At 51.0% G+C, this 26,005-nt stretch overlaps 3 protein-coding genes across 15 annotated transcripts in view; 1 reads left to right on the top strand and 2 right to left on the bottom strand.

The window, feature by feature from the left end:
- The window catches only part of AK8 (adenylate kinase 8), a 155,655-nt gene extending 153,936 nt beyond the window's left edge, over window positions 1-1,719 (bottom strand). The window contains exon 1 of the mRNA XM_003935911.4: window positions 1,550-1,719. Within this exon, the coding sequence (XP_003935960.2) occupies window positions 1,550-1,633 (84 nt within the window). The 5' untranslated portion in view covers window positions 1,634-1,719. The remainder of the gene's footprint in view (window positions 1-1,549) is intronic.
- On the top strand, window positions 1,691-13,769 carry SPACA9 (sperm acrosome associated 9). Of its 8 annotated transcripts, none has more exons than XM_010346421.3 (5): window positions 1,693-1,812; window positions 8,422-8,602; window positions 11,444-11,646; window positions 12,338-12,485; window positions 13,699-13,769. In XM_010346421.3, exons 2-5 carry the CDS (start codon window positions 8,459-8,461, stop codon window positions 13,708-13,710), a joined length of 507 nt encoding a protein of 168 aa, XP_010344723.1. In that variant the 5' UTR covers window positions 1,693-1,812; window positions 8,422-8,458; the 3' UTR covers window positions 13,711-13,769. The 8 variants fall into 8 exon arrangements, with proteins under 8 accessions (XP_010344718.1, XP_010344723.1, XP_039317431.1 ...); XM_039461497.2 differs by lacking the exon at window positions 1,693-1,812 and adding exons at window positions 2,027-2,423; window positions 2,998-3,050 and having other exon boundaries at window positions 12,338-13,769; XM_010346416.3 differs by having other exon boundaries at window positions 1,691-1,812; window positions 12,338-13,769.
- A 1,314-nt stretch (window positions 13,770-15,083) lies between these two features.
- Window positions 15,084-26,005, bottom strand: part of TSC1 (TSC complex subunit 1) — a 52,859-nt gene continuing 41,937 nt past the window's right edge. For all 6 annotated transcript variants that reach the window (XM_074394566.1, XM_010346412.3, XM_074394568.1 and 3 more), the window contains exons 19-23: window positions 25,496-25,606; window positions 24,663-24,785; window positions 21,123-21,310; window positions 20,883-21,044; window positions 15,084-20,440 (exon numbers count right to left, since the gene is read on the bottom strand). In XM_074394566.1, coding sequence (XP_074250667.1) covers window positions 19,921-20,440; window positions 20,883-21,044; window positions 21,123-21,310; window positions 24,663-24,785; window positions 25,496-25,606 — 1,104 coding nt within the window. In that variant the 3' untranslated portion in view covers window positions 15,084-19,920. The remainder of the gene's footprint in view (window positions 20,441-20,882; window positions 21,045-21,122; window positions 21,311-24,662; window positions 24,786-25,495; window positions 25,607-26,005) is intronic.

Here is a 26,005-nt window from a genome sequence, read left to right as displayed (position 1 = left end):
TGTTAGATGTTATCATTGGGGCTATTGGGGGAGACCAGATTTCCATATTTTTTAACTTCCTGTGAATCTAAAATTATTTTAAAATTAAAAAGTATAAAAAATGAAAATGGTCAAAACCATGGAGGGAATACACAGATGACTAAAACTGGAAATAATGGACTAAAAGCTTTCTTGTTGGGAGGCTGAGGCAGAAGGACCATTTGAGTCTAGGAGTTCAAGACCAGTATTGGCAACATAGCAAGACCTCATCTCTACTAAAATAAAATATAAAAAACAAAAAAAAAGATTAGCCAGATATGGTGGCCTGCACCTGCCGTCTCAGCTTCTCTGGAGAGGCTGAGGCAGAAGGACTGCTTGAGCCCAGGAGTTCAAGGCTGCAGTAAACCATGACTGCAGCACTGCGCTCCAGCCTGGGCAGCAGTGCAAGACCCTGTTTCAAAATAAATAAAAGCTTTCTTGAGCAATTCCTCCAAAAATCACTGTGAAAAACACATCAGGTTCTCTGGAGTAGACCACAGGGCTCCAGATGCTCCCCCATCCTGCCCTGACCTGTTGACTTCTAACCCAGCTAGCTATTTTATTTGTGACTGGCCATTCAAGCAGTTTTAGGAATCTCTTGCTCTCCCTCTATCAGTTAACAGTTTCCAAGGGAAACACGTTTGCTGAAGGTACAGACACAGGTTTCTTAGCCTGGGCTCAGCTATCCAGTGTGCAGGGCAGAGGCTCGTATGACCACAGACACCACCATGCCCTCCCTGCCATGCCCCTGGGGATGGGGTGTACCCTGAGAAGCAGATAAATGTTCTGGAAACTGAGCTCCAGCTTCCCTTTGCCTCTCAGAATGTTTGAGTGGCTGAGAGTTCTGTCCCTCCAGCCCCTGAAAGCCTTGACTTCCATCAAGTACAGAAGGGAAAACTGAAGCCCCAGCGGGGGCGGGGCCTTGCCTAAGGTCACATGGTGAGCTACAGGGGCTCAGTCACAGGCCTGGACCCAGGATGAGAGCTTTGGCGCTGCCGGGGGACGTCTGGCCCGGAGGAAGAGAGGCCAGGGTGGGAAATGCTGCTGTCCCAGAGGCGGCCCTCTCGGAGGATGGAGACGCCAGCTTGAACTCGGACAACGCCCACCTCAGAAACCTGGGCCAAGAAGCTCCCCACAAATTCGACAGATGGGAATTGTCAGCGTCGGGAGAGACCCGGGAGACCACCTCTTTCAACCTGGCATTTCACATGTGGGGAAACCGAGAAAAGGAAAGGACTGGTTTCAGACCATAAGGCCCGCTGGCGGCACAGCCGGGGCCAAAATCCCGGCCCCAGTGGCCTCCTGCCTCCCCCTGCGTCCGCCCGAGGCCGACCCGAGCAGGGCCAGAGGGCGTCCCCAGCTCGAGGGCCCCCTCGGGGTCACGGCGACACACGAATCGGACACCCAGAGTTGGGCTGTTTCCTGGGCTCCCGACTCGGCCCCGGCTGCGGGTGCCGGCCGCGCACCCGACGTCACTGTGGAGGCTCCCGAGCCGCCGCCGACGTCGCGACAGGCAGGGCTGCCAGGTCACCTGCATCAACTCGAAGATGTGGTTCGCCTCCCCGTACTGAGGCATCTCGGGTGGGATACGGTGCGGGGCGGTGGTCGCGTCCATGCAGCCGTCGCGGCGCTCCCTAGTAACAGCGTCGCTAGGGCCGCCGCGCCGGCTGCGTCATCAGCGCGCGCCGCGGCCCCGCCCCGCAGACGCCTCCGTGCCCTGCCAGGGTCCTGGAGCGTCGGTCGCGCGCGTCGCCCCCTCCCCGACCTCCCCGGCAGACGCGCTCAGCGGCTCGGGCAAGTTCTTTCCCCAACCTGGGCCTCACTTTCCCCATCTGAGCATCTTAGCGGGGACACCGTCAGGCGGATTCCAGCTGGGCCTCCTCGGATTTGAGACCCCCGGCGAAACCCAAGAGGGGCAAGTCGGCTCTCCGAGGTGGCGGGAGGCGGACCCTGCTTCTGGTTCTGTTAGCACTCCCCAGCTCCCACCCCCACCCCCCACGCAGCTCCCTGTGCCTCAGTTTCCCCATCTTCAACAGACGCAGGAATAGAAGTGGGAGAGGCTGCTTGAAGAGGGAGGGGCGTCTATGGGGCAGGCCTGAGATTCGAGGATCGGGTGGAAATCCTCAGCCCAACTCCTGGCGTCGAGGCCCGGGAGACCCCTCCTCCCGCTCCCGGGCTCAGGCCGAGCGGCCACGTGACCCGATTGCTATGGCACCGGCAGTAACAATCAGGCCCGCAGCCCCTCCCCTTCTTGCCAGACCTCCCCACCCATCCCCGCCTCCCAAGCCCTGGGGTGGGCCTCCCCCACCCTCTGGGGCCCCGACACTTCCGGAGTCACTCCAGTTTCAGGGTGCTCCGTGGACCGAAGAGCGCTCTAGGACAAGCAAGGGTAAACAGGGACGAAGGTGGGTAGGCCCACTCGGACCCCACCCCTGCCTCTGGGTCAGAAACTGGAAGCTAGAGTGGAGGATAGAAAGATGGAGGGGTCCGGGGGATAGAGGGACCTGCACAGCTATCTCTCGGACGCGAGGGTGAGGTTCGAGCTGGAGACTTTCCGAGCTGTGTGAATTCCCAGCGGTACAGGTTTGCCTGGTATTTTATTGGTCGCAACACTGAATTGGGAGCTCTAGCTCTGGTCTGTTGCCATTAATAGTAGGAGTTACGGTTTGTTGAACTCTTAACTTTGTGCTCGCGGCAAAACTCTGTTGTCTCTGTACCTTATGGAGAGGGAAAATGGCACAGTCGGTGCTGACAGCCCAGATGCAAGTCCTGGCTCCATTTCTTACTATGTGCGTTTGGCCAACTCTTCACTTGCTTGTGCCTCACTTTCCTCCCCTGTGAAACGGGGGCTGCTGAAGGATTTCAGGAGCTGATGTATGGGAGAGTAACTAGCATGCAGTAAGCACAGAATATATGGGGCTACTATTAGTAGTAGTATCTCATTTAATCGTTCCAACAACCTTCATTCCCATTTTACAGATGAGAAATTGGAGGTTTAGAACAGTGAGGACTGGTTGGCTGGGTAACTTTGGGTAAGTCATGTTCCCTTTCTGGGCTTCTTCCCTCATCAGTTGTTGCTGATACAACCTTAGAATCAGAAGGCCCGTTGAAGAAGAGGCTAATCCAAACTGTCTCATTTGACAGATGGATAAACTGAGGCCCAGAAGAGGGAGAAATCTTGGCTAGGGCCACTGTTAAATTGGGCAGAGCCAGGGCACGAACCCAGCATCCAGGCTCCAGCTAAAGCGCTTTTCTACCAGCCACCAGCCCCGAGACTTGCCCTCCCAACATAAAAGCCAGCACTGTTACCTCTTCCCCTCCAAACTCTTTCCTCGAAGTGTGTACAGTTTGGTAGGCTTGTCAAAGCCAACTGTAAAGATAGCTGGGGAAGAAAAGGAACCTGCCTCCCCCTGAACAAAGAATACAACAACCAAGCCTGCCATTTGCACTGGAGAGGTTTGGTTTGCTTCCCGGACATTTCTGAAATGACTTGCCTTTCTCCTCATTTATTTTAAGCCCTAGGCGCTTTTCATACCGTGACTTAATCTTCTTTAGCAGCCTGGAAAAATACAAATCAATTAAAGCCGAAAACCTGTGGGTAATCATTTTTTTCCTCCCTCCTCCTCCAGATTGAAAAGTGCCCGTACCCTGTGCCTTTTATCCACACTAATTTGGCTGCAGCAGCTCTCATTCAAGGGCCGATCACTTCCGATAGCTTATTACAGCTCCTCTCATGACATTCCTGGTGTGCATGTCACAAGTTACTAGGATCAAGAATGGAGTCAGTTTTGCTCTCAGGGGCTCTTGGGGCCACCAGCCAAGGTAGTGCTGTATCCCTGGAGAACTTGACAGCCCCAGGAAGCCCCAAGAGGGTGACAGGGAGCTGGGCCCACAAAGGGCAGCCCCTTGAATGTTTAGTCCTGTTTGTTTTGGGTCAAAAAAAAGGGAGAGTCTAGTGGTAATGGAAGTGGGGCCTGGGGCTAGGGGTCTAGCCAGTGGATGAACTCTAGTGAGGTCCGGCAGCTCTTGAAGGCCTTCGCAGTCCCTATCCTCACTGCCACAGTCAACTCTGATGTCTGGTGTGTTTGTCTCTAAGTACTACCAAGGGAAGGGGAAGAGGAAGGAGGAAGGGAGGGAGGGGGAGGGAGGAGGGAGGGAGGAGGAAGGGAGGAATCCGAGTTAAGAGCCCAGACTTTATAAAATAGGCAGAGCCAAGCAGGAAGTCCTGACTTGCGCATTCCTCAAATGGCCTCACTTTCTGATCTATCCTGTGCGGATAACCATGGTACCTCGCTCCAGGGCTGCAGTGAGGACTCGAGCTAATGCATGTCCTAGAGCCCCATCAGGTGATGCCCCGCTCTTCTCAGGAGGACTGAAGTGAGCCACGCTTCTTCAGCCCAGGATCTAAGCACAGCTCTAGCTCTCCCGGCATGATACCCACCCTCCTCCTGCAAATGCCTCTCCTGCAGATGGTGGCCCTTCATTCTCAAGGTTCCCACCTGCTTCCCTGCTCTATTTCCTCCTTATCTAAAATGCTGTTCATTTCACTCTTCTGCATGGTCTACCTTCCCCTGTGAAAGATGAGTTCCTCCAGGGCAGCGAATCTTGTTGGCTAGCCCAGCACCGGAATAGCACCTGGCACACAGTATGAGTGCACAAGGGAATGAATGGGTGCAGCGAGTGCTTTTCACTGCCTTGGCTTAGAAGCCTTCTGCCGTTCTTTCAAATGCTTCTCCTGACACTGGGGTCCCTCAGCCTGACCCTGTCCACTGCCCTCTTCTGCACCTGCTTACAGCAAGCAGTCCCACATCCCCACCCCTCAACCTCTCGTCCAGGGTCCCACCCCTACTGCATGCCTGCTTCACCTCTCCACAGCCTCCTCTTTCTCAAGTCCAGGTTCAAACTTCCCCTCCTCCAGGAGGTCAAGTCCTCAGCCGTTCCTGCTTCGTTTGAGGTCCACGCTGTGCTTGTGGTGTCGCCTGCTACTGCACACACCCATGCTTCAGCCGCAGTAGCGTTGACGATTCTGATGATGGCACTGCCACATTCCAGGCTCCATGGTCCACGCCATACACCTCTGGTCTCAGGTTAGCTCCCCCCAGGCTGGGAGGCTGCTGCACACTGAGGCTTAGGGAGGATGGGCAGCTTGCCCAAGGTCAGCAAGAAGGGGTGGAAGCAGGATTTGAATCCAGGCCTTTGTGACTCCAGGCCTTCTCAACCACCACCAGCCACAGCTCTGAGCATGATGGGAAAAAGCCAGGCCAAAAGGGCACACACCCCTTCTCCTGGACCTCCACTTAGGTGCCATCTCTCACTTTTCTGGAGCTTCAACTTTATGTCATTTGTAAGCCCTGGGCCAGGATTAGGGCCAGGCAAGCAATGCACTCTCAGCACAAAACTTAAGGGAATGTCAACAATTCAGTCACTGAGGTGGATGTTTTAATGCAATATTTAAAAAAAAATCAAAAATAGTACCCAAAATCCATTTAGAATAACACGTCAAAAATTTTAACTAAAGGCAGGCTCAGTATTACTGATTTTTCCTTTCGCCTCAGGCTTCAATATGGCAAGGTACGGCAATCTTTTCTTTAAAATTCCGATGTTGCCAGCACATGCTTATAATCCCAGCACATGGGGAGGCTGAGGTGGGAGGATCGCTTGAGCCCAGGAGTTCGAGACCAGCCTGAGCAACATAGGGAGACCCCCATCTCTATGAAAAAAGAAAAAAAAGTAGTCAGGCATGGTGGCATGTACCTGAGGTCCCAACTACTCAGGAGGCTGAGGCAGGAGGATCTCTTGAGCCCAGGGAGGTCAAAGTTAAGAGTGAGTTGTGATCACACCACCACATTCCAGCCTGCATGAAAGAGAAAGACTCCTTCTTTAAAAAGCATTTTTGGCACCAGTCGCTGTGGCTCACACTTGTAATCCCAGCACTTTGGGAGGCCGAGGCGGGCGAATCACCTGAGGTCAGGAGTTTGAGACCAGCCTGACCAACATGGAGAAACACTCTCTACTAAAAATACAAAATTAGCTGGGCGTGATGGTGCATGCCTGTAATCCCAGCTACTCGGGAGGCTGAAGCAGATTTGCTTGAACTCAGGAGGCAGAGGTTGCGGTGAGCTGAGATTGCACCATTGCACTCCAGCCTGGGCTACAAGAGTGAAACTCCATTTCAAAAAAAAAAATTTTTCGGCACTGCGGCACTGGGTACAGTGACTCATCCCTATCATCCTAGCACTTTGGGAGGCTGAGAAAGGTGGATCACTTGAGGCCAGGAGTTCAAGACCATCCTGGCTGACATGGTGAAATTCCATCTCTACTAAAAATACAAAAAATAGCCAGGTGTAGTGGTACACGCCTGTAATCCCAACTACTCTGGATGCTTTTTTTTTTTTTTTTTTTTTTGCGAGATGGGGTCTCACTGTTTCAACCAGGCTGGAGTGCAGTAGTGCGATCATGGCTCATTGTAGCCTTGACCTCCTGGGTTCAAGCAATCCTCCTGCCTTAGCCTCCCAAAGTACTGGGATTACAGGCATGAGGCACTGTGCCTGGCCTATTTTGATCTTGATTGCTGAGTTTTTTGGTGGCTCCTTAAGTTTTGCATGGAGGCAAGTACCTCCCTCGCCTCACCCTAGTTGGGCCCGGGTGAGCCAGACACCATGGGAAGCACAACAGGGAAGCTCTGCCAAGGATATGGCAGGTGTGACTAAACCATGGGCCCTCCACCTCAGTCCCCAGCCTTGGCTTTCCTTTCCATGGGAGGTTGAGCTGGAAAGAGGCCCCTGCCCTGCCTGCCCTGGCCCTGGCCCAGGCCCACCCCAGGGGAGCTGCAGCTGTCCCTGTGTCTGTTGACAGTCACAGTGCTGTGGCTGTGCTGCAGAAGTGTGCTCTCTTGTCTTTCCAAGGCTGCTGTCTGTCTAAGGCAGCCTTGCTGGCTTTTGTCTCCAGGGACACTCCATGGCTGGGCTCTATCTTGCTAAAGGGCCTCTTCCCTAGCCTTCTCCAAGTGCTCTGATTTTCCACACCCGCACCGTCTCACTGAGGCCATCTCCTGGTCTGTTCTTGTGTTTCCTTTCATTCCTCTGATGCCATCTCCTCATTGCTCCCCCTGCCCCCGGCCATGCCCCCAGCTCCAGACCTGCTCTGTACACAGCAGAAAGAAATACTCCCGGCCCCATCTTGTTCTCATTCCTTTTCACCTGGGACCTGCTTGGAAGCTTGGAATGTGCCTTCTCTGCCCCGTGCATGCTAAATGTTCTGGCGCCTTCCACCTGCAACATCTCCCTTGGGCCGGACCTGACCTCAGCACAGCCTCCTCTGACCCCTGCTCATGTGCAGATACGTTCGAGCCTGGACTTTGTACTGGAGGCAGTGGAGGGGCAGCACTGAGGATGCTGGTTAGATGTAAGGAACCCTAGGACCCAGGGTGTCTTGGGCACAACTTGCTGTGACACTCTGGGCAAATTCTTTCCCTCTGAGCCTGACTTTCCCCCTAGAAGCTCAAGGGAGTTGGCCTTCTGAGTCCCTTCCAGCTCTAACATGATAGAAATGCGTGGTCCGGAGCCCTTTACATGCACTCAGCAAAATTGTGATGTCATGGAGTACAGACCTGCAGACTCTTCTGCTCACGGGAGCATTGTAGACACTCTGAGGACCACCCAAATCAAAGCAGGGACAGTCTGTGAGGCGCCGAGAGACAGCCCTCCCCACAGCCTCCAGGTTACTGATCATGGCATTCCAGCAATTAACGGGGGGCAGGGAACAGTCTGCTAGCCACCAGCCCTGCCCGGAGAATGGGCAAACCTGACATCAAGGCTCCTGCCCCCCTCCCCACCGGCACAGAGCAGGCAGACTCACGTCTCCTCAAACTAGACAGTCGAGTATCGATTCTTCTCCCTGCTTAATCCATGGGAAGGATTTCTCAGACTTTCCTACCAATTGCAGAGTGGCAGATGCTTTAAAAGAATTGGATCCAAACTGATAATCTCCTGGTTTTATATCCTGTGGCATAACCCTTGATCCCAGGTTTTGCTGACACCGCAGCGAGGGACTGGAGACCGTGTGTGCGTGCGCGTGTGTGTGTGTGTGTGTAGATAGCCACATCTGGAGAAACTGAGGACCAGAGAAACTGTCCACAGCTGAGGGAAGGAGTCGCATTTCATGGCAAAGAATGTGTCCATAGAGGGTCGATTTCAAGGTCAGGCTCAGCTGTGTCATGGACAGTCTGGGGGGTCTGGACAAGGGTACAGCCTCCCAGGGCCTCGCTTTCTTCTGTGGGGAGGTGCTTACAAGGCGCTCCAGTGAGAGGGGCCGTGGGTATCCCTCTCACCCGACAGTCCTCTCCAGAGCTGGATCCCAGCGTCTGGTCCCAGAACGTCATCCCTATCCTCTTTCTCCCAGTAGATTCCTCCTCTCCTGTAAATGACCACAGAGGAAGACAATGAATGAAGTGAAAGAATCCCTCCGCGGCATCGAGCAGAAGTACAAGCTCTTCCAGCAGCAGCAGTTCACCTTCATCGCCGCGCTGGAGCACTGCAGGGAGAACGCCCACGACAAGATCCGGCCCATCTCCAGCATCGGACAGGTGGTGCTCCCGACCCCCGCCCTGGGTGAGGGGCAGCAAGCCCAGCCCCCTCTCATGAAAGATGAACCCACCGGGGCCCAGGGAGGGGAAGCACGTTGTGCCAGAATCAGACCCAGAACCTAAATGGTGGAATGAGTCCTTCATTGGTTTCTCCACCAAATATGTAAGTGAGTAACACAGCAGTGAAAGAGGCAGGCGCAAGACTCAGCCAGCCAGGGCTTCAGTCCTAGCTCTACCACGTGCCACAGCTTAAGCCAGTGACTTCACCTTTCGATGTCCTCCTCTGTGACACAGGGTCAGTCACACAGGGTCAGGAAAACTGGGGATTTATTGGTGACCAGACGGATCTCATCCCTCCCGTCAGGTTCCACTGGCGGTTGAGGAATTGTGGCATGCCAGGCACACCGCCAGGTGCTTTTGTTTAACTTGCATATCCTCCAGGGTTAGCTGCTGTCCAGGTTTGCTCTGCCCGACTTGGAGGCCTTGAGTCCAAATGCGCCTTCCAGGAAGTTAGGATCTGGAGCCGCAGTGCGGTTAGGAAAAACACGGGCAGCCCCCTTGCAGCTCGGAGCGAGTCAGCTTGTGGAAGGGTAACTGCCCCTTCCACAAGGGGTGGGAACAGGCGCTGGGCTCAGAACTGCAGAGGAGAAACAGGCTCAGGAGGAACAAGCAACCCTCGCTGGCAGCATCCTTTACAAACTTTTCTAATTTTTGTAAAATATTCCCTCGATTTTTTTTAACTCAAAAAATATTAAATGTAGAGGTCAGATGCAGTGGTTCATGCCTGTAATCCCAGCATTTTTGGGAGGCCAAGAAGTTTGAGACTAGCCTGCCCAATGTGGTGAAACCCTGTCTCTACTAAAAATCCAAAAATTAGCCAGGTGTGGTGGCATACACCTGTAGTCCCAGTGACTCAGCAGGCTGAGGCAGGAGGATCACTTGAACCCTGGAGGCAGAGGCTGCAGTGAGCCGAGATTGCACCACTGCACGCCAGCCTGGGCAACGGAGCAAGACCCTGTCTCAAAAAAAAAAAACAACAACAACAAAAAAAAACGTTAAATGTACAGAAAAGGAATACCCATATAACCCTCACCCAGATTTACCGACTCGTGACATTCAGCCAATCTGGCTGTATCTGCCCGTGCATGCAGCTCCTGAGCTATTGGAAAATAAACTGCTTCTTCTGTAAACCTGGACTCAGAGGGGAAAAGAAAAAAAAAAGAAATTGCGTAGATCCATCCTCCAGAAGCTCCGTAAATCACTGAGTGTCCCTTCCCAGAATGTACATCAGTGCTGCGTGACCCCCACTTCTATGCATAAGGGTGGCCTCTTGCCTTAGGTTTTACCGAAGGCTCTCGGTAAACAATGGCCTTGTGTTCTGAGTTGCCTCTCAGCCCTCCCCTGCCCTCCCGGAACCAGAGGTGTCCAAAAGTTTCCTGCACACCCCCCTACTGCTCTGTTGTAGTTACACCTTGGGGCAGGTTCCTCATCCTCGACCCCCACAGGTGCCCTTGTGGGTGTGTGTGTCAAAAGCCTCTCCCCTTTACAAAGCCGCTGTGTGCCTAGCAATCCTTGGGAAGGAACCACTTCAGATTGTTCGGGGAAACATCCTTAGCAACAAAAAGGCAGACGGTTACAACAGGAAAACCCTGACTTCGATGTAGACCTTTGTGGGTGCAGGAGGAGGTGCTACCTGCATCTGTCATCAGATTGTGGAGGGTAGAACCCTCTGACTGTGAAATGGGTCTGTTAATCTGGCCTGGACCAGAGCCAGTTCCTCCCTAGCACAAGATCAGACCTCCCACTCCGGCACAACCTCGGATGCAGTCACTGGGTAACCCAGTAAGCTCCTGGCCTGTCCCTCCTTCCTCTGCCTGTGAATACAGCATGGCTGGAGCCCAAAGGATTCCAGTTCTGCTGCTTCCTCCTCAGTGTGGGTGGCCCGCCCCAGCGTTTCTCACAATGAACCCTCTAAGTGGGATGGCAGCATGTGGCGTGAAGAGTCCGGAGCAGCCCTCTTTTGCTTTAGGTGGCGGTTGGTTCAGGGGGCATGGGGACAGGTGAGGGGTAGAGCATGGAGCCACTGAGCTGGGGACAACATCCAACTAAGCCACTTCCACTGGGGCTCTGGGCGGGTTATTTCACCTCTGCAAACCTCCACTGTTCATGTCATGCTACTCATCCATAAAATGAGAATTTAAAAAGGTACCTACTCAGTGTGTAGGGTTTACATGAAGACAAGTGAAAACAGGCCTGAAAGCATTTTTCATGGTGCCTGGGACACTTAATTTTCTATCTATCTATCCATCCGTCCATCCATCCATTAGTTTAATTAATTTTTTTGAGATGGCATCTCGATCTGTTGCCTAGGCTGGAGTGCAGTGGTGCAATCTCGGCTCACTGCAACCTCTGCCTTCGGGGTTCAAGTGGTGTTCCTGCCACAGCCTCCTGAGTAGCTGGAATTACAGGCAGGTGCCACCATGCCTGGCTAATTTTTTCTTCCAAGTAGAGATTTTTCTTCCATGTTGGCCAGGCTGCTCTTGAACTCCTGACCTCCAGTGATCCCCGTCCACCTCAGCCTTGCAAAGTGATAGGATTACATGTGTGAGCCACTGTGCCCAGCCGATCCATTAATTTTATATCTATCCATCCATCCATCATCTACAGAGAGAGATACCACTATAGGGAGTGGGCTTAAAATGCTTAAGCATTACTTGTATTTCCCCCATGAGTCATGGAGGGTGGGAGGGAGTAGGGTGGGTGCTCCTGGACGTTTGCACTGTCAGCCATCCAGGACCCGGGTTGGCATGTCCCCAGCTCATGTGGCGGTGGCCTTTGCAGGTGCAGAGCTACATGGAGCACCACTGCAACAACTCCACGGACCGGCGGGTTCTGCTCATGTTCCTGGACATCTGTTCGGAGCTGAGTAAGCTCTGCCAGCACTTTGAGGCCGTGCACTCTGGCACCCCAGTCACCAACAACCTCCTCGAGAAATGCAAAACCCTCGTGAGCCAAAGCAACGACTTAAGCAGCCTCCGAGCAAAGTAAGTCCCTGTGGTGCTGCCCGCGAGGCCCCGTGTGTGCCTGTGGGAGGCCCCTGTGCTGCATCCGTCCTGTTGCCTGGACTGTGCACCTCCTGTTAGACCACCCTGGGCAGCAAATCCCAGGCTACACTTATGTACTGGATTGGCTTGGATTCCACACAGCCTTTTCTTTATAACCACTGTAGACACGGCAGGACACCAGGCATCTCATGGGAGTTAGCACCGGCAGGTGAAGAAGGGGCGTAGGTAGAGCCTAGAGCAGTTGTCTCCGGAAGTCCACAGAGATCCTCACTGATGTGCAAAGAAGTGGACCCAGAGCTCCCTCCCGGGGCAGCAGCACTGCCACTGCAGGCTTCTCACCGTGGCAGCCTGGGAGCCCACAGCACAGTGGGCTGGAGCCTGGGGAAGCTCTGTAGATACCAGGGTGAGAAGAGCCAGAGGGACGAGCCAGCCAGTTCCTCACCCCAACCCAGGTTTCTACGGACCATGGGCCAGTGCTTTGCACCTCCTTTCACACCAGAATTACCCGGGGCTTGTGGCACCCCAGGCCTGCTCTGCCAGAATCTCTGGAGACAGAGAGGCTGTGTGTCTAGTTCTAAAGCCTCTCTCCCCAGGCGACTCTGCTGTGCTCGAGGTCTGGCAGCTGCAGTCCTGGGAGCATGGGCTCACCCGGCCCCCTGCCGTCCTGCAGATACCCTCATGACGTGGTGAACCACCTCAGCTGTGATGAGGCTCGGAACCACTACGGAGGTGTGGTCAGCCTCCTCCCCATCATCTTGGACTTAATGAAAGAATGGATCGCCCACTCCGAGAAGTTGCCCCGCAAGGTGCTGCAGCACGTGAGTGAGCCCCAGCCGTGCCAGGAGAGTACCAGGGGAGCCGCTCATCCTGCCCGGGCCACAGGCACCCAGCTCGGGGCCACTAAACTCAAGTGTAGACCGCTCACAAAAGGCAGCCTCAAACCCAGGGGGAAAGACAAAGGACGTTCAAAACCACCCTGGAGGCCTCCTGGTGGGAAACTGTAACCCAGCAGGGCACCCCATTGCTCCATCGGTGGAGAGCTTTGCTATTTAATTTGGATGTTACTGGTTGGTCCTTTTTCATTGGTACCCACTGTTCCTGCCGATTACTAACCCCAAACAGAATCAGCCAATACATTACTGAGACCCGCCCCCCCGACCTCCCTCTCTGGCTTTAACTTCTAACGTTTCCGCTTCTACGTGTTAGGCTCTGTGCTGATGAAGAGGAAACCCACTTACAGGAGCTGCCCGAACAGGGTGGCATGGTAGAGGGTCCCAGGAAGGCACTGAACTGTCACCTAGGTCCTCTGTGAGCCACATCTGGCTCCAGTGCCAGGCCTGTCCCTGCTGTGGGCTGCAGCTTTGCAGTGAGCCATGTAGCTGGAGACCATTGCTCCTTGCCCCTCCAACAGCCCCAACTGCAGTCACGGCACACGCTGTCTGCAAGCCAGGGATGCACCCCTCCGGGATGGAGAGGGGGTCGGCATGTGGAACTCAGTGTGTTTATTTTTATTTTTTGAGATAAGAGTCTTGCTCTCTCTCCCAGGCTGGAGTGCCGTGGCACCATCTCGGCTCACTGCAACCTCCACCTCCTGGGTTCAAGTGATTCTCCTGCCTCAGCATCCTGAGTAGCTAGAATTACAGGCACCTGCCACCCGGCCTGGCTAATTTTTTTTTTTTTTTTTTCCAGTAGAGATGGGGCTTCACCATGTTGGCCAGGCTGGTCTTGAACTCCTGACCTCAACTGATCTGCCCACCCCGGCCTCCCAAAATGCTGGGATTAGGTGTGAGCCAGATCTCAGTGTATTTAGTTCTCCAGACCACAGCCGAAGGGGAGCGAACTCACCTTTCCTTCTCGTTTACTTGGGAGAGGGAGACCATGACAGAATCCAGAATTCCGATTTTGTGGCTCCAGAGAAAGGGCAATGACCTGGCTTTCACAGCATCGTCAAACCCCAAACACTGTGAAATGTGTCCCTGGCTTCTGAGCTTGCCCAGAGTAACGTCTGACTGTTGGTTTTTCCCTTCACAGGGGACGACTTAGCTTCTGTATTGTTGCTTCCTCAGGGGGAGACAGTCGAGAATAAAAGGTGTTCTACCATCTCTCTGCCTGGCTTGGTTTCCTGGGATTTATCCCTGAAAGAAAACCCGCATTTCTCCCAAGACACCAAAGGACACTGGGCAGTAGCCACACAGGCCAAACCTCCGCAGACAGCAGAGGGCAACCCTAGGCAAGGGAGCATGCCTGTCTCCAGTCAGCTTCTAAGAGGTTCATGCCCAAGCTCCAGAGGGCCAGTATTCAGATCTTCTGCCAAGGGTAGGAAGTCTAGGAAGCCTAGTTAGAGACCCTGTCAGGTAAGAAAACCTGAATTTTCCAGAGAAATTAAAAACTGCCACCTGCCAGTTTTAGTCTCAAAGGAGTTGCTTCAACCATTAAAATGGGCAGAGCAGGCTGGGTGTGGTAGCTCACACCTGTAATCCCAGCACTTTGGGAGGCTGAGACGGCTGAGTCACTTGAGGCCAGGAGTTCGAGACCAGCCTGGCCAACATGGTGAAATCCTGTCTACTAAAAATACCAAAAAAAATTAGCCAGGTGTGGTGGCAGGTGCCTGTAATTCCAGCTACTTGAGAGGCTGAGGCAGGAGAATCACTTGAACCTGGGAGGCGGAGGTTGCAGTGAGCCAAGACCACGCCACCGCAGTCCAGCCTGGGCAACAGAGTGAGACTCTGTCTCAAATAAATAAATAATAAAGTGAGAATAAAATGAACAGGGCAATGCTGATTTCCAGACACAGCCAGACACAAGCAAGCAACTGAAAGCCACATTGCAAATGACTCATCCCTTACATGGTCCTTACATGGAAGTCCCAGGCCAAGAGATCATAAGCCAAATTGTGTCAAGGCAGTTTCCGGCCTTCTTCCAAAGCCTTGAAGGGCATGGAGCAAGGGGTGCTGGGAGCTACACTGTCACCTCGGTGCGCTCACATTATCACAACCAGCAAGGCTCAGGAGGGTGAGCTCTGGAGCACTGACGTGTCAGTGGGGTGTCACCAAAAGGACTCCGTGGCACTCAACATGCCAGGCATGTTGCAGCAGCACAACCCCGCAGACCACCTGGCTCTGGGGTTTCTCTGTAGACAGAATTCAAGTCACCCCCTCCCACACTATGCCACTCAGCCACTCTGAGGAAGAGCATGGATTTGAGGCAGGTAACAGGTAGGATTTGTGGCGGTGCACCAGTAATTCACCAGAATAAAAAGGGTCTTCTTAGAGACAAAAGCCCAAATCCACTATTTGTCAGGCCCCTCCCTCCTCAAGTCACCGAACCCTAAGGCTTTCTATCTCTGGACTAGTCCCCTGCCTGACCTATAAGCCTGCCAAGGCCAGTGTAAGTCACTCCATGTCCACACAGCAGAGTAGTGCAAAACAATAATTTTTATTTGTTCACAGTTAAACACAAGCAACTGCCTTGACATTTTAGAACATTCTAAGAAGGACAGCAAACCCTTTTGATTCCAATTCCCATTCACTAAGATTGTACCATTTTATCTTGCAGTTCATATTTATGGCATCTGACGTGGATTGTTGACATGCTTTTAAGATTGAGGCTGGAAAGTTTAGACCTTTTGACAAGAGCTGACTTTCTTCAATTTAACTAAAAGCAGTCCGTTAAAAAAAAATCAGTTTCTTTTCACTGATGGGACCCCTTTAAACTGCAAGTTTGCCACACATGGTTCATCCATGATTGAGTTATAAAACTAGATTATGTCTTAGCAAAATCTGTTCCTCCGTAATATATTTGTGGTCCATAGAAGTCGTCTGAAAAGTGATTACTGATTCTTCCTAGTGCAAAATGCATGGCTGCCTCTTTCATAAGCCCAAGTATTTGCTACACAGAGCAGCTCCTGTCCAAACACTGGGAGAGGTGGGGAAAGGGAGGGAAGGATTGGTCTGGGGGTTCTCAAGACTCTCAGGGTCTCCCCTGAAAGGTCCATGCTAATGGTTAAATCAGCCTACTTATCCCGGAGAATGGATAATGTGGCACTGGGAAGCGGGGCGGAAGCTCCTCTGCCTTCATTAGCTCATTTCATGACCAAAAGCCGTGGGCACAGGTGCTCGGCTCTTCCGGGCAGGCTTCCCCTGTAGCTGCAGCCGCTCCTCCCTCAGGCGAGCAGGTATGGACTGCAGGATGGCATGGAAGAGACAGGAACACGCCCCTCTGGGAACATCGAAGAGTCCCAGACAGGGAAACAAGCCACATGGGACAAGGGTCACAGCAGCAGCCTAGGGGCCAGTCCTCGACCTAAACTTGTTCTTTTACCTACAGACAAAAGCTTAAGTGCAATCAATTACTTTGCAGCGATCTGGGGGGCATGTGTCACAGAACTCTGGATGTAAACAGATACACAAACATCTTCAGACTGGATACATTTTTCCAACACTCACGGCAGGTCTGTTTTAAAGCATGTACCCTGGAGAGTGAAGATGCAGCAGACACGGTGTGCTGATTTGGTCACTGCACACAAGGCAGCTTTCTTCTCCAAGTGGGGCAGAGCCCCCTGGGGGGACCATGCTCCAAGAATATCTGCAGCGGGCAGGCAGCACTCCATCTCACCAAGGTCCTGGCCGGGCCTTCACTCTGCCCAAACCCTCCTCCAGCCTGTACAGGCTTCCTCCCACCTCAGTGCTTTCAGTGAGAAAAAGTGAGTATTGTTATGCAGTACTTTTGTTTGCTCTTCAGTTTTCTTTCTTTCAAGTGGTATGCTCTACGGTTTGGTAGAAATTCACATTGGCTTGTCACCGCACACTTCAGCTCTGCTGGCTACACGAAACATACCGAGTTTTCTATTCTTAACAGCGAGTCTGAGCCTCTGTGGTCTCAGAGAGCCTTTCATCCCCACGACCATTTTATATATCCTCCTCTAAACAAGTGCTAGAGTTTTATCTTTGTCAACAAACAGACCAGAAACTACACGTGCTGTTGCAAAGGGGACGGCCCGTGTCTGCGGTTTCACTCCCTGTTGTCCTGCTTTTGCCCAGTAATGTGCGGCCTGGTGGGTGAATTCTTCTAATTGTCAGTGGCTTCCAGGACCTGTTTCCTGGGTTTAACAGTTAGCCTTCTCAGAACAGTTTGGACTGTCTCCCCCAACCGCGTCACATAAACTTTGGCTCACAAAGTAGCTCACCTCTCGCCTCTCCACGCGTCAAGCTTAGTAAGAAAATTCTGCAGCGTATTCCCAAAGGTCGGGCAGTTTTCTCTCCTGAAAACCACTGTGGGCAAACCTAGGGAGGTCACTGTCCACCCGCCTTAGGAACGCTGGGCCAGCACTCATCTCCAAGGACATCTTTAACAACCTCTCCACCTAAGAAATGACCTTGACCTTCCTACCTTTGGGTTTCCGTTTTCTTCATGACGTGTTTCTTCCAATCCCATAATAACAATTTTTATAGACTTTACGGCAGAGCCTTGTCAACGGCTTTTTGAAAATCCACGGAAGTTCTATCAGACGCAGATCTGCGTGCTTATCCCCCTGCAGGGACTCGGGAGCTCATGTGCTCTGCGTCTTCTTACCCCGCCGACCCCCCGCTAAAACTGTAGTGCTCCGTTTTAAATGAATCCCATGCTGCATAGCAGCAGACTTGGGGCTCCTCGGGGCCTGTGCTGACTCTGGGTAGTGTCAGGTGGGGAACTGAGTATGTTATGCATATTGGCCAAACAGCTGAGACAGGTATCCTCGCCCATAGTGATTTCTGGACAGAGACCATCCAATCCCAGTATTTATGAATACCAAGCTGCTTAACCGGTTTCAAGGCAGACTCTGCCCTTAATGCTAATTGTACTGATGCCTTTGCCCAGGACTGAACTGCCTCTCGAGAGTCCTACTATCACCTTTCCATCCTTAAAACTCATCACTGCAGCAAGATCAAGTGACCTGTTGACTCCTGGCAGGTTCATCACTTCCAAAACCAAACCAAACCTAACTACTGACTCTGGGGTTCTTGGCAACATAGAAGCCTGCATTTTTAGGTTGGGCACTTTGAACCTACGTCCAGGTCTCAATCCCCCAACCGTAGTTGAATAAACCCACAGCCCCCCAAAACTCAAAGGCACCTGAGCTTGCACCCGCCTTTGATATAAAGCTGAGCAAAGGGACACCCAGGCCGGATGGATGAAGCTCCATCCATGGAGCATCCAGCCTAGGCCTCTCACCACTTGACCAAGCTGCCTCCTTCCTTCCCTTTATTTTTACAACCTATCTACTTCTAAAATGTTTTTTCTTTTTCACGTGGGCCTCTTTTCCTTTGCCAATCAAGGAAAAGGCTTTAAGTGCCTGCTATCTTGTTCTGTGGCACAGACCTCTTGGGCGTGAGGAGGGGAAAGCACTTGGGTTTCGGGATTCACCGATGGGACTTCCTTCCCTTTCTAAATTTGTTCACGTTTTCCTTTCCTAAAGCTGAACCAAGAAACTAGACTGTACTGGATTTTAAGCTTTCCTTTGGACAAAGCTGAATTAAACGTGTGGTATCACTAATACTCCACATCTGACATTCAGTGGCAACTGCCAGCCTGTGCTAGGCCGAGTAGCGACCTGGGGACCACACCCTGCCACAGGCTGGGAATCAGTCACACCCAGAAAGCCTGCCCTCAACAGGTTTCTGCTGGTATAGCCAGGGTGACACGGAATCTCTGTCTAGTTCCCTTTAGTTAGGGATGCTGGAATATTTATTGCCATGCTTTAAAAAAACAAAAACAAAAACAAAAAAAAAGTTTATTCTCTCATGCTGGAAGCCTCTGTCTGCGCTAAGATTTCGTACCGTGAGAGTTTGTTTTTTTTTTTTACCTCTTTGACTTAATCCTTCTCTTCTTTTTACTGAAAGAACAGAAACAGGAAAGCCGAGTTCTCTGGCTCCTTCTTACCAACCTTCCCTGCCTCGGCCGGACACCAGGCAGCAATTCTTAGGCTTCCAGCATTTATTTCAGGAGCATTTGTTGAGTCTGGATTCTCTGCCACTGCCACTTTTCCAACTAATGTCCTCTCTCACGAGCATGTGGGGCAGCCTAGGGCCAGCATTCTCCCGGACTCCGCTTAAATTGCTCTGCCATTACTAAAATGGAGAGTGTGATGACTCAGCTCCCTGGAGAGTCAGCCCCTGAAAGTTGGAATTGGTATCCCCCTTCTGGTGGCCTAGAACCTGCTACAGCAAGGCAGCCGTAACGGCCTGAGAAATCACGGTCACATAGACTTTGCGGAAACTCGTTTGGCCCTTCAGAGCCTTTCTGCTACAGTGTCACAAATAAGCTGACGTGAACAAGAGGCGTGTGCACACCAAGGAAGGCCAGCAGCCAGGCAGCTTTAACAAAAGGCCCGGCACGCCGAGACCAGCCTGCAGGTGCAGTTCCTCATGCTCAAGTGCTTCTCGGGTAACCTCTCTCAGTGACTCCTCCTTGCCTCCTATAAGAACAGGTTTTATCACCTACACACCAGCCAATAGTACCAGCATTCAAGCAAACACCAAATAAATAAGAGGTAGTGGGGGAAGAAAGGGCAAGAGCTTTCCCAAAGGGTGTATGGGCTCCCCCGTGCCGGCTCTAGATTTCTGAAACAACAGGCTTCTGTTCACACAGAACTTTCTAGGAAGCTGATCAGAACTACCGAAAGAATGGAATCGTGAAGAAACCATTGTTTTTTAGATCTGCTGCTTTAGATGCTGAGCTTCAGAATCAAAAAGCAGTGGGAAAGTCTCTTGTAAAAGCTTTCATGTGAAGACAGCCAGCTTTGCAGGCTACACCCTCCCGGAAGGGACAAAACTGGACTTACCTGCCATGCAACAAACTACCTAGTCTCACTGAGAGCCAACCCAGTTATCTGAGCTTCAGGAAAGCAGAAAGTGGTGTGTTAGACTCAAAGATTAAATTTGGCCTCATATTGCACAGGTTCAAAGGACGCAACCATCTGGGGCAGGAAGGAAGAAAATAAAGCTACTGAGGAACACCAACTGGCCCTTGGATTAGAACACACTGCGAGGTAAATGAGAAGAGGGGGTTAGGGGCGGGTGGAGGGGAAGGTCAAGAGGCATTTCGATGCCATCCAAAAACCGTTCTGCATTCAGTCAGCTGTCCAAAGGACCTCCGTCCCATTTCCACACGTGAACTTGCACTCAGACCCTGGAAATAGGAAAGCTTTGAAACGTGCATTCACACCTCCTGTTCTGTGCCAACAATATGCAAGTTAACACTGATTGACCATCATCCTTAGCTGTATTCATGATGAGTCTCATTGTAGTCCATGATATGTAGCTGTCCAACACTGTCCGGGTTCGGGGGAGATGGGTGCGGGCCATCTAGGTTCAGGGAAGTCTTGGCTTCCACACCCAAGTCTTTGCCCAGTTCTGGCTTTATGCTCTCAGAAAGGCTACTGATGACCATGCCGTCCTCATCACACTGGCTCTCACTCTTATTACGAAATAACTCTCGGGCCTTCATACCCAGGAAGCTTTTTGAACTGGGAAGTGAGCCCACAGTGGTGGGGATGCTCGCAGAGGATTCTCCCATAGTTGTCTCCCACCGACTGCTGAATGGGCCTGCCCTCTGGTTTGGGGGTTTCTCCGGGGTAGAAAGCTCGCTGCTGCTGCTGCTGCCTCCACCTCCTCTGCTTCCACTACTGCCCCGAGTGCTGCTGGGCCTGGGGGTCTTGGTCTCACCATTGTGGCCAGATGCCTCTTCATTGTGCCCTACCATGGAATCTGAGCAGCCGTCATTACAACAGTCAAGCCTGTAAGAAAGCCAGGGAGGAAAAAAGGAGCTGGTGAGTAGAGCGCCCACATTTGGAAGATGCGGAATTACACTGACACTCACACTGACGCTGAACTCTGCTAGCCCACTCTCTGTTTCATAATACTGGACTCAAGCAAGAGATCTCCTCAAGAGAAACCTGTCACAACTAGGGATACTAGGTGGCAATCATAAATGTGAACACTTCCTGTGGCCATATGGAGGGACTCAAGGGCAGGAAAAGGAACACGGAGAGATCACTGGGCATTTTGAGGAAAGGAACGTCAGAGTGGTTCCTTTCCTCAACCGAACTGACATGCAGTGAGCTGCGTGCCGCAGCCCTGTGTAATCAGCCGGAACTGCTTCCCACACCACGTAACACAGTCCTCGTGCTGGTACTGGCAGATTAACCCCAAGGTCTTTCATCAGTTCTTTGCTCCTACCTTTCTTCTGCTGCTTCAGCTGCTTCTGCTTTTTCTTCTTCAAGTTTTTTCAGGAGGCCATCTTTCTCCAGCCTGCCATATAAATCTAAGATCTCCAATTCAAACACCTGGGTTATCCGTTTCTGAGCCTCATACCTGCTCTCTGCGGCCTGCAGCTGTCCTCTGAAAGATACAGACCAGCCAGAATATAGGCAGTTCTGCTTAACAAAAAACACAAAAACCTTTCCTGACAAAAGTTACCTTGCCTGGAGTTTGACATCCTCTAAATATTTCTTCTGTTCCAAAAGAAGGTGGTCTTTCTTGGCCAGGTGAGATTCCAGTTCCAAAATCCGTTTTTGGGAGGTATCAAGCCTCTGAGTCTGCTGGAGAACTTGGCTTCTGTTTTTTTCTAGCTCTTTCCGATAGGCAGCTTTCATCATTTCCACTTCCTAAATAAAAAAAAAAAAGACTAGAATTCGTACTTATACAAAATAGACACGCTGTATCCATTTTGAAAAGACAACGTAAGGACTGAGAAGGCGCTTTAGTATACTGATAGTAGAAATATAAATTAGTACAACTTTCTGGAAAGGAAGCTGGTAGTATTACCCTAGTAACCCTTCCTTGAAATCTATCCCCAAGGAAATCATGTGAAACATAAATAGAGATTTTGCACAAAAAATAATCTCACAGCATATTTATAACAGCAAAAACCTGGAAACACCATTTAAGTCTAATATCAGGGGAACAGTTAAGGAAGTTAAAATACATCCTGTATTTCTAAGTCTTAAAAAATGATATGGTATCAGTAAAAAGATTAAAAAGCAGACTATGAGACTGTGCGAACAGTACAATCAACTATGCAAACATACACATATACAAAACACCAAATGAAAATATGCCAATATTCAGTTATCCTCTCAGTCTAGAGGTGCTGCAGGCCACTTGCTTTCTCTTCCATTTTTCTCCCCTCCTGACGGTAGTGCAGGAACGGCTACAGAATGGAACACCAATGGGGCAGTTATGTTCTATAGAATGGGTGCCCTGACAAGGTTTGTTGATCCTGCTACGGCACATGGCCTGCTGCCGACAGACTAGACTAGCTTGAAACCCAGAGCAAATAAACACTCATGCTCAGAAAGAAGGCGGAAAGGATATTTTTCTAACAAGCCTGTGTTACATTTGTGTGTGTGTGTATGTGTGTGTTTACTGTGGTAAAATGTACATAACATAAAATTTGCCACATATATGTTTTTTAAAAAAGATAGTAAGCCATAAACAGCAAGGAGATGGGCTTTCATGAAGGTGCCCCTGCCTTGATGCTGCCTGGTAAACTCAATGCTTCCTTGTTATAGAATGCAACTGATTTAAGCTCAGAACTGGCTCTCAGATAATGTGGCTGTTCCAGCTGCGCTAAATGGCTCCAGACTTCAGCACAGGGCAGGTGAATGCATCTATCTGGCCTTTGTCATAAACAATGGGACTTATTTAGGGATAATAATGCAAGGCTTCGAACCAGGAACATCCGCCAGGAACATCTGCGTACTCTCACTAATCCTTACAGCTACCCCTACCAACCATTCCCACCTGATTCCCCACCACTCATTCTTCCCCCTCCTCTGGATGCAACTAGAGCAACCATAGCTCCAAGTTCAGGGGCAAATCCTGACTGGGTCAAGGCATTAACTAGGCTAGGCTAGGGATGGGCACAGGACAGGCCTGGCCAACAGGGGAGATGAGAAGTATGGTGGAAGTGTCTGGGTTTTTTTTTTGTTTTTTTTTTTTTTAAGACAGAGTCTCGCTCTGTCATCTGATTGCGCCCAGGATGAGTACAGTGGCGCGATCTCAGCTCACTGCCACTTCTGCCTCCTGACTTCAAGTGATTCTCCTACCTCAGCCTCCCAAGCAGCTGGGTGGGACTACAGGCATGTGCCACCACATCCAGCTAATTTTTTGTATTTTAGTAGAGACAGGGTTTCACCATGTTGGCCAGGATGGTCCTGATCTTCTGACCTCATGATTTGCCTGCCTCGCCCAGCACTTTGGGGATTATAGGCATGAGCCACCGTGCCCCGCCTGGGAAAGGTTTTCTTGCTGAGAAAGAAACAGGAAGAGATGCTCTCCTCCTCTGTGGGACATCATGTCTACCTGTGGCACACACCTGGCAACCCTAAGTGCAGGTAGCTGGAGGACAAGGCCTACAGGATAAGCAAGGCAGTACAAAAGAGTGGAAAGAGCCTGGCTCCTTGACACTGCCCCTGAATACCCAACTTGACCAACCTGGAACTCACCTGCCTCAGGACCTCTTGTCAAGTAATCAATAAAATTCTTCACTCTTAGGCTGGTTTCGTGTTTTTTTGGGTTTTTTTGGAGATGAAGTCTTTTTTTTTTTTGAGACAGAGTCTCACTCTGTCACCTAGGCTGGAGTGCAGCGGTGCAATCTCGGCTCACTGCAACCTCCGCCTCCCAGGTTCAAGAAATTCTCTGCCTCAGGCTTCCAAGTAGCTGGGATTACAGGCTCCCGCCACCACGCCTGGCCAATTTTTGTATTTTTAGGAGAGATGGGGTTTCACCATCTTGGCCAGGCTGGTCTTGAACTCCTGACCTTGTGATCCACCTGCCTCAGCCTCCCAAAGTGCTGGGATTACAGTAATGAGCCATCAGCCCTGGCCGGTCTAGAACTTCTGAGCTCAAGCAATCCTCCTATTTCAGCCTTCCAAGTAGTTGGCACTATAGGTGTGTGCCACTGGGCCCAGCCCTAGTTTGGTTTTTGTTGTCTACAACTGAGGGCATCCTGACAACCACAACTCAGTTGCATCACCCCTGTTTTAAGAACTGGGAAACAGGGCCCCAAGGAGAAGTGGCTACTCAAGGTCCCAAAGAGCACAGGCTATCTAGGCTTCTCTTAGGAGACGGCACGGGTGTGTCTCAGCAGCGTTCTCTGTGCCTTGGATCTGCTTTTCCCCCTTTCTGTTCCCAAAGCCATTATACCTTAAAAATAAGTGATAGCTGCTTTTTAGAGAAAGTCCCACATCTAACATCCTTCTAAAAAAGGGAGTCTGTATCTGTGAGCTGAGAGGAGCCAAGAAGTACAAGAGCAACTCTATTTGGAAAATTATTATCTCTAGTTCTAAGACTCCTCTCTACATCCGGCTAAAAAAGACTCTTTACAAAGCACATGCCCAAGAAACCTAAAAAGAAGGCCCATGTGTGATGGAGAAGTTAGTGACAGGAAGCATCTGAGCAGCTACTATTAAAATTCAATTCCTAACTCATTCGCTAACATTACCTGAGGCTATTTATAAAGTGAGTTAAAACTTCTGCCTCCACACCACTGGTGAGGCACTAATTAACGTAAGATCATCCCAATGTTGGCCTTGTTGCCAGGTCTGAACTACCATCTGCAGAAATCCAACATTAAAAGGAAAATAAAAGTGGCATGTATACCAGGCTATACCCATGGTCCGGAGAGGCAGGGTTAAGCACAATTGGTTCGCGATCCTTTTTTCCTCTCCCTCTTTTAAAGGGGGCATAGGGAAGAGAAAGGAAACACTTCACACCTACTCTGGACCAATTACTATTAAGTGTGTTTGCTTAACTTCAAAGCAACCCAGTGAGGAGAAACAAGCTCACATGGTGGCTGGAAAGTGCTTGCAGAGCTGGACCAGGGAGAAGTGGGACTGCCACTCTGTCTTTTAGGAAACAAGTCGTAAAGCCATTCTATATGACATGCCGGAGACTTACTGTCTGGGTCTGAAAAGCTTTCCCCACTAAGGTCTGGTTCCCCCAGCCCTGGCATACCTTTGTGGTATCTGAGTGCTTGTTCTGCAGTTGTTCCAAATATAGCTCGTTGACCTCCCCAAGAACCAACAGCTGTCTGTTCAAGAACTCCATCTGCTGCTGGACCGACTCGCTGTTTGAGAGCTGACCAAAAACATAAGCAAAGTGAAAAATCCGACGACATAACACTAGCACATGGGCATTAAACAGGGAACCAGCTAGGAGCACAGTATTTCAATGTTACGGCAAAATGACCAAGTCCCAGGGTTTTACTGTCCACGACAAGTGGAGAGCTTGGCACCGGAGGACGACAAAAATAGAGAGCAATGCACGTCAGAACTGTTCTCTGCAAAGGGGAAGCAGCACAAATGCAGTCCACCAAAACTGACCACCCACAGAACACCTGGAGCAGGTGGACAGGTATATGACCCAAGTCCAGTGGGATAAACCCTGGGGAAAACTCACTGTTCTTGAGTAAATGACGTAAAAAGTGCAATGATTCCCAAAGGAGGAGGACTCACACTCAACAACCCAAACAAACTTTTTATAATGATGTAAATGAGGTATGAACAAAGAGTTCTATGGGATGGATACACATAGACCAGGGTTTAGAAGAGATACTTCTTTGCTGCAGAAGCTGCCTGGGCACTGTAGGATATTTGGCAGCATCCTGGCTCCTACGCACTAGATGCGAGTAGCACCAAAAACATCAACCTAAAATGTCTTCAGACATTGCCAAATGTCAGGGAATATGAACCCATGACACAGTCAAGTCACAGACTTCTTCCTCCTGTCTGAAGGAAGAATGTTAGCACACGGTGTTGGAACAGACTCAGGTCTGCCTCACTTCTTACCTTTTGAGAAACCTGGCTGAGCAGCAGCTCAGTGTGACACACCTTGTTGTTGGCCTTCTTCAATTCCAGCCGCAGCTCTGTGATCATGTTCCTGCAGTCCTCCAGCTTGGTCTACCCAAACAGATGTGGACATGAAGTTTCAGGAGCACTGACATGCCAGGTCACAAGCCTACCTGGCCACCAGCCCACAGAGAACTGGGAATGCCTAGCTCATCCACTCTACTATTCTTGGGCCCTCAGGATTTGACGTCTTAGTTTTAAAAAGTAAGTTATGGTTGATTTCTGAGTGACTCACTGTTTAACAAAAGAAAAAAAGAGACCTTAGATCGTCAGTCCCCAAACCGTGCACCAAAGAGCCCTGAGGCAAACTCACAGCAAACTCACAGGGATGCTGCAGAAAGATTTTAAATTTTCGAGGGAGACACAGCGCCATCTGTTGGACACCCTGTGAATTACTAACTGGCTGGAGGTGATGCTGCGTGTCTGTGGATGAAGCTGGGCTTTTTTGGT

Source organism: Saimiri boliviensis, chromosome 2 (genome assembly GCF_048565385.1).
Source record: "Saimiri boliviensis isolate mSaiBol1 chromosome 2, mSaiBol1.pri, whole genome shotgun sequence".
In the NCBI taxonomy this organism is placed as follows: Eukaryota; Metazoa; Chordata; class Mammalia; order Primates; family Cebidae; genus Saimiri; species Saimiri boliviensis.
This window is presented reverse-complemented; position numbering and strand designations above follow the sequence as displayed.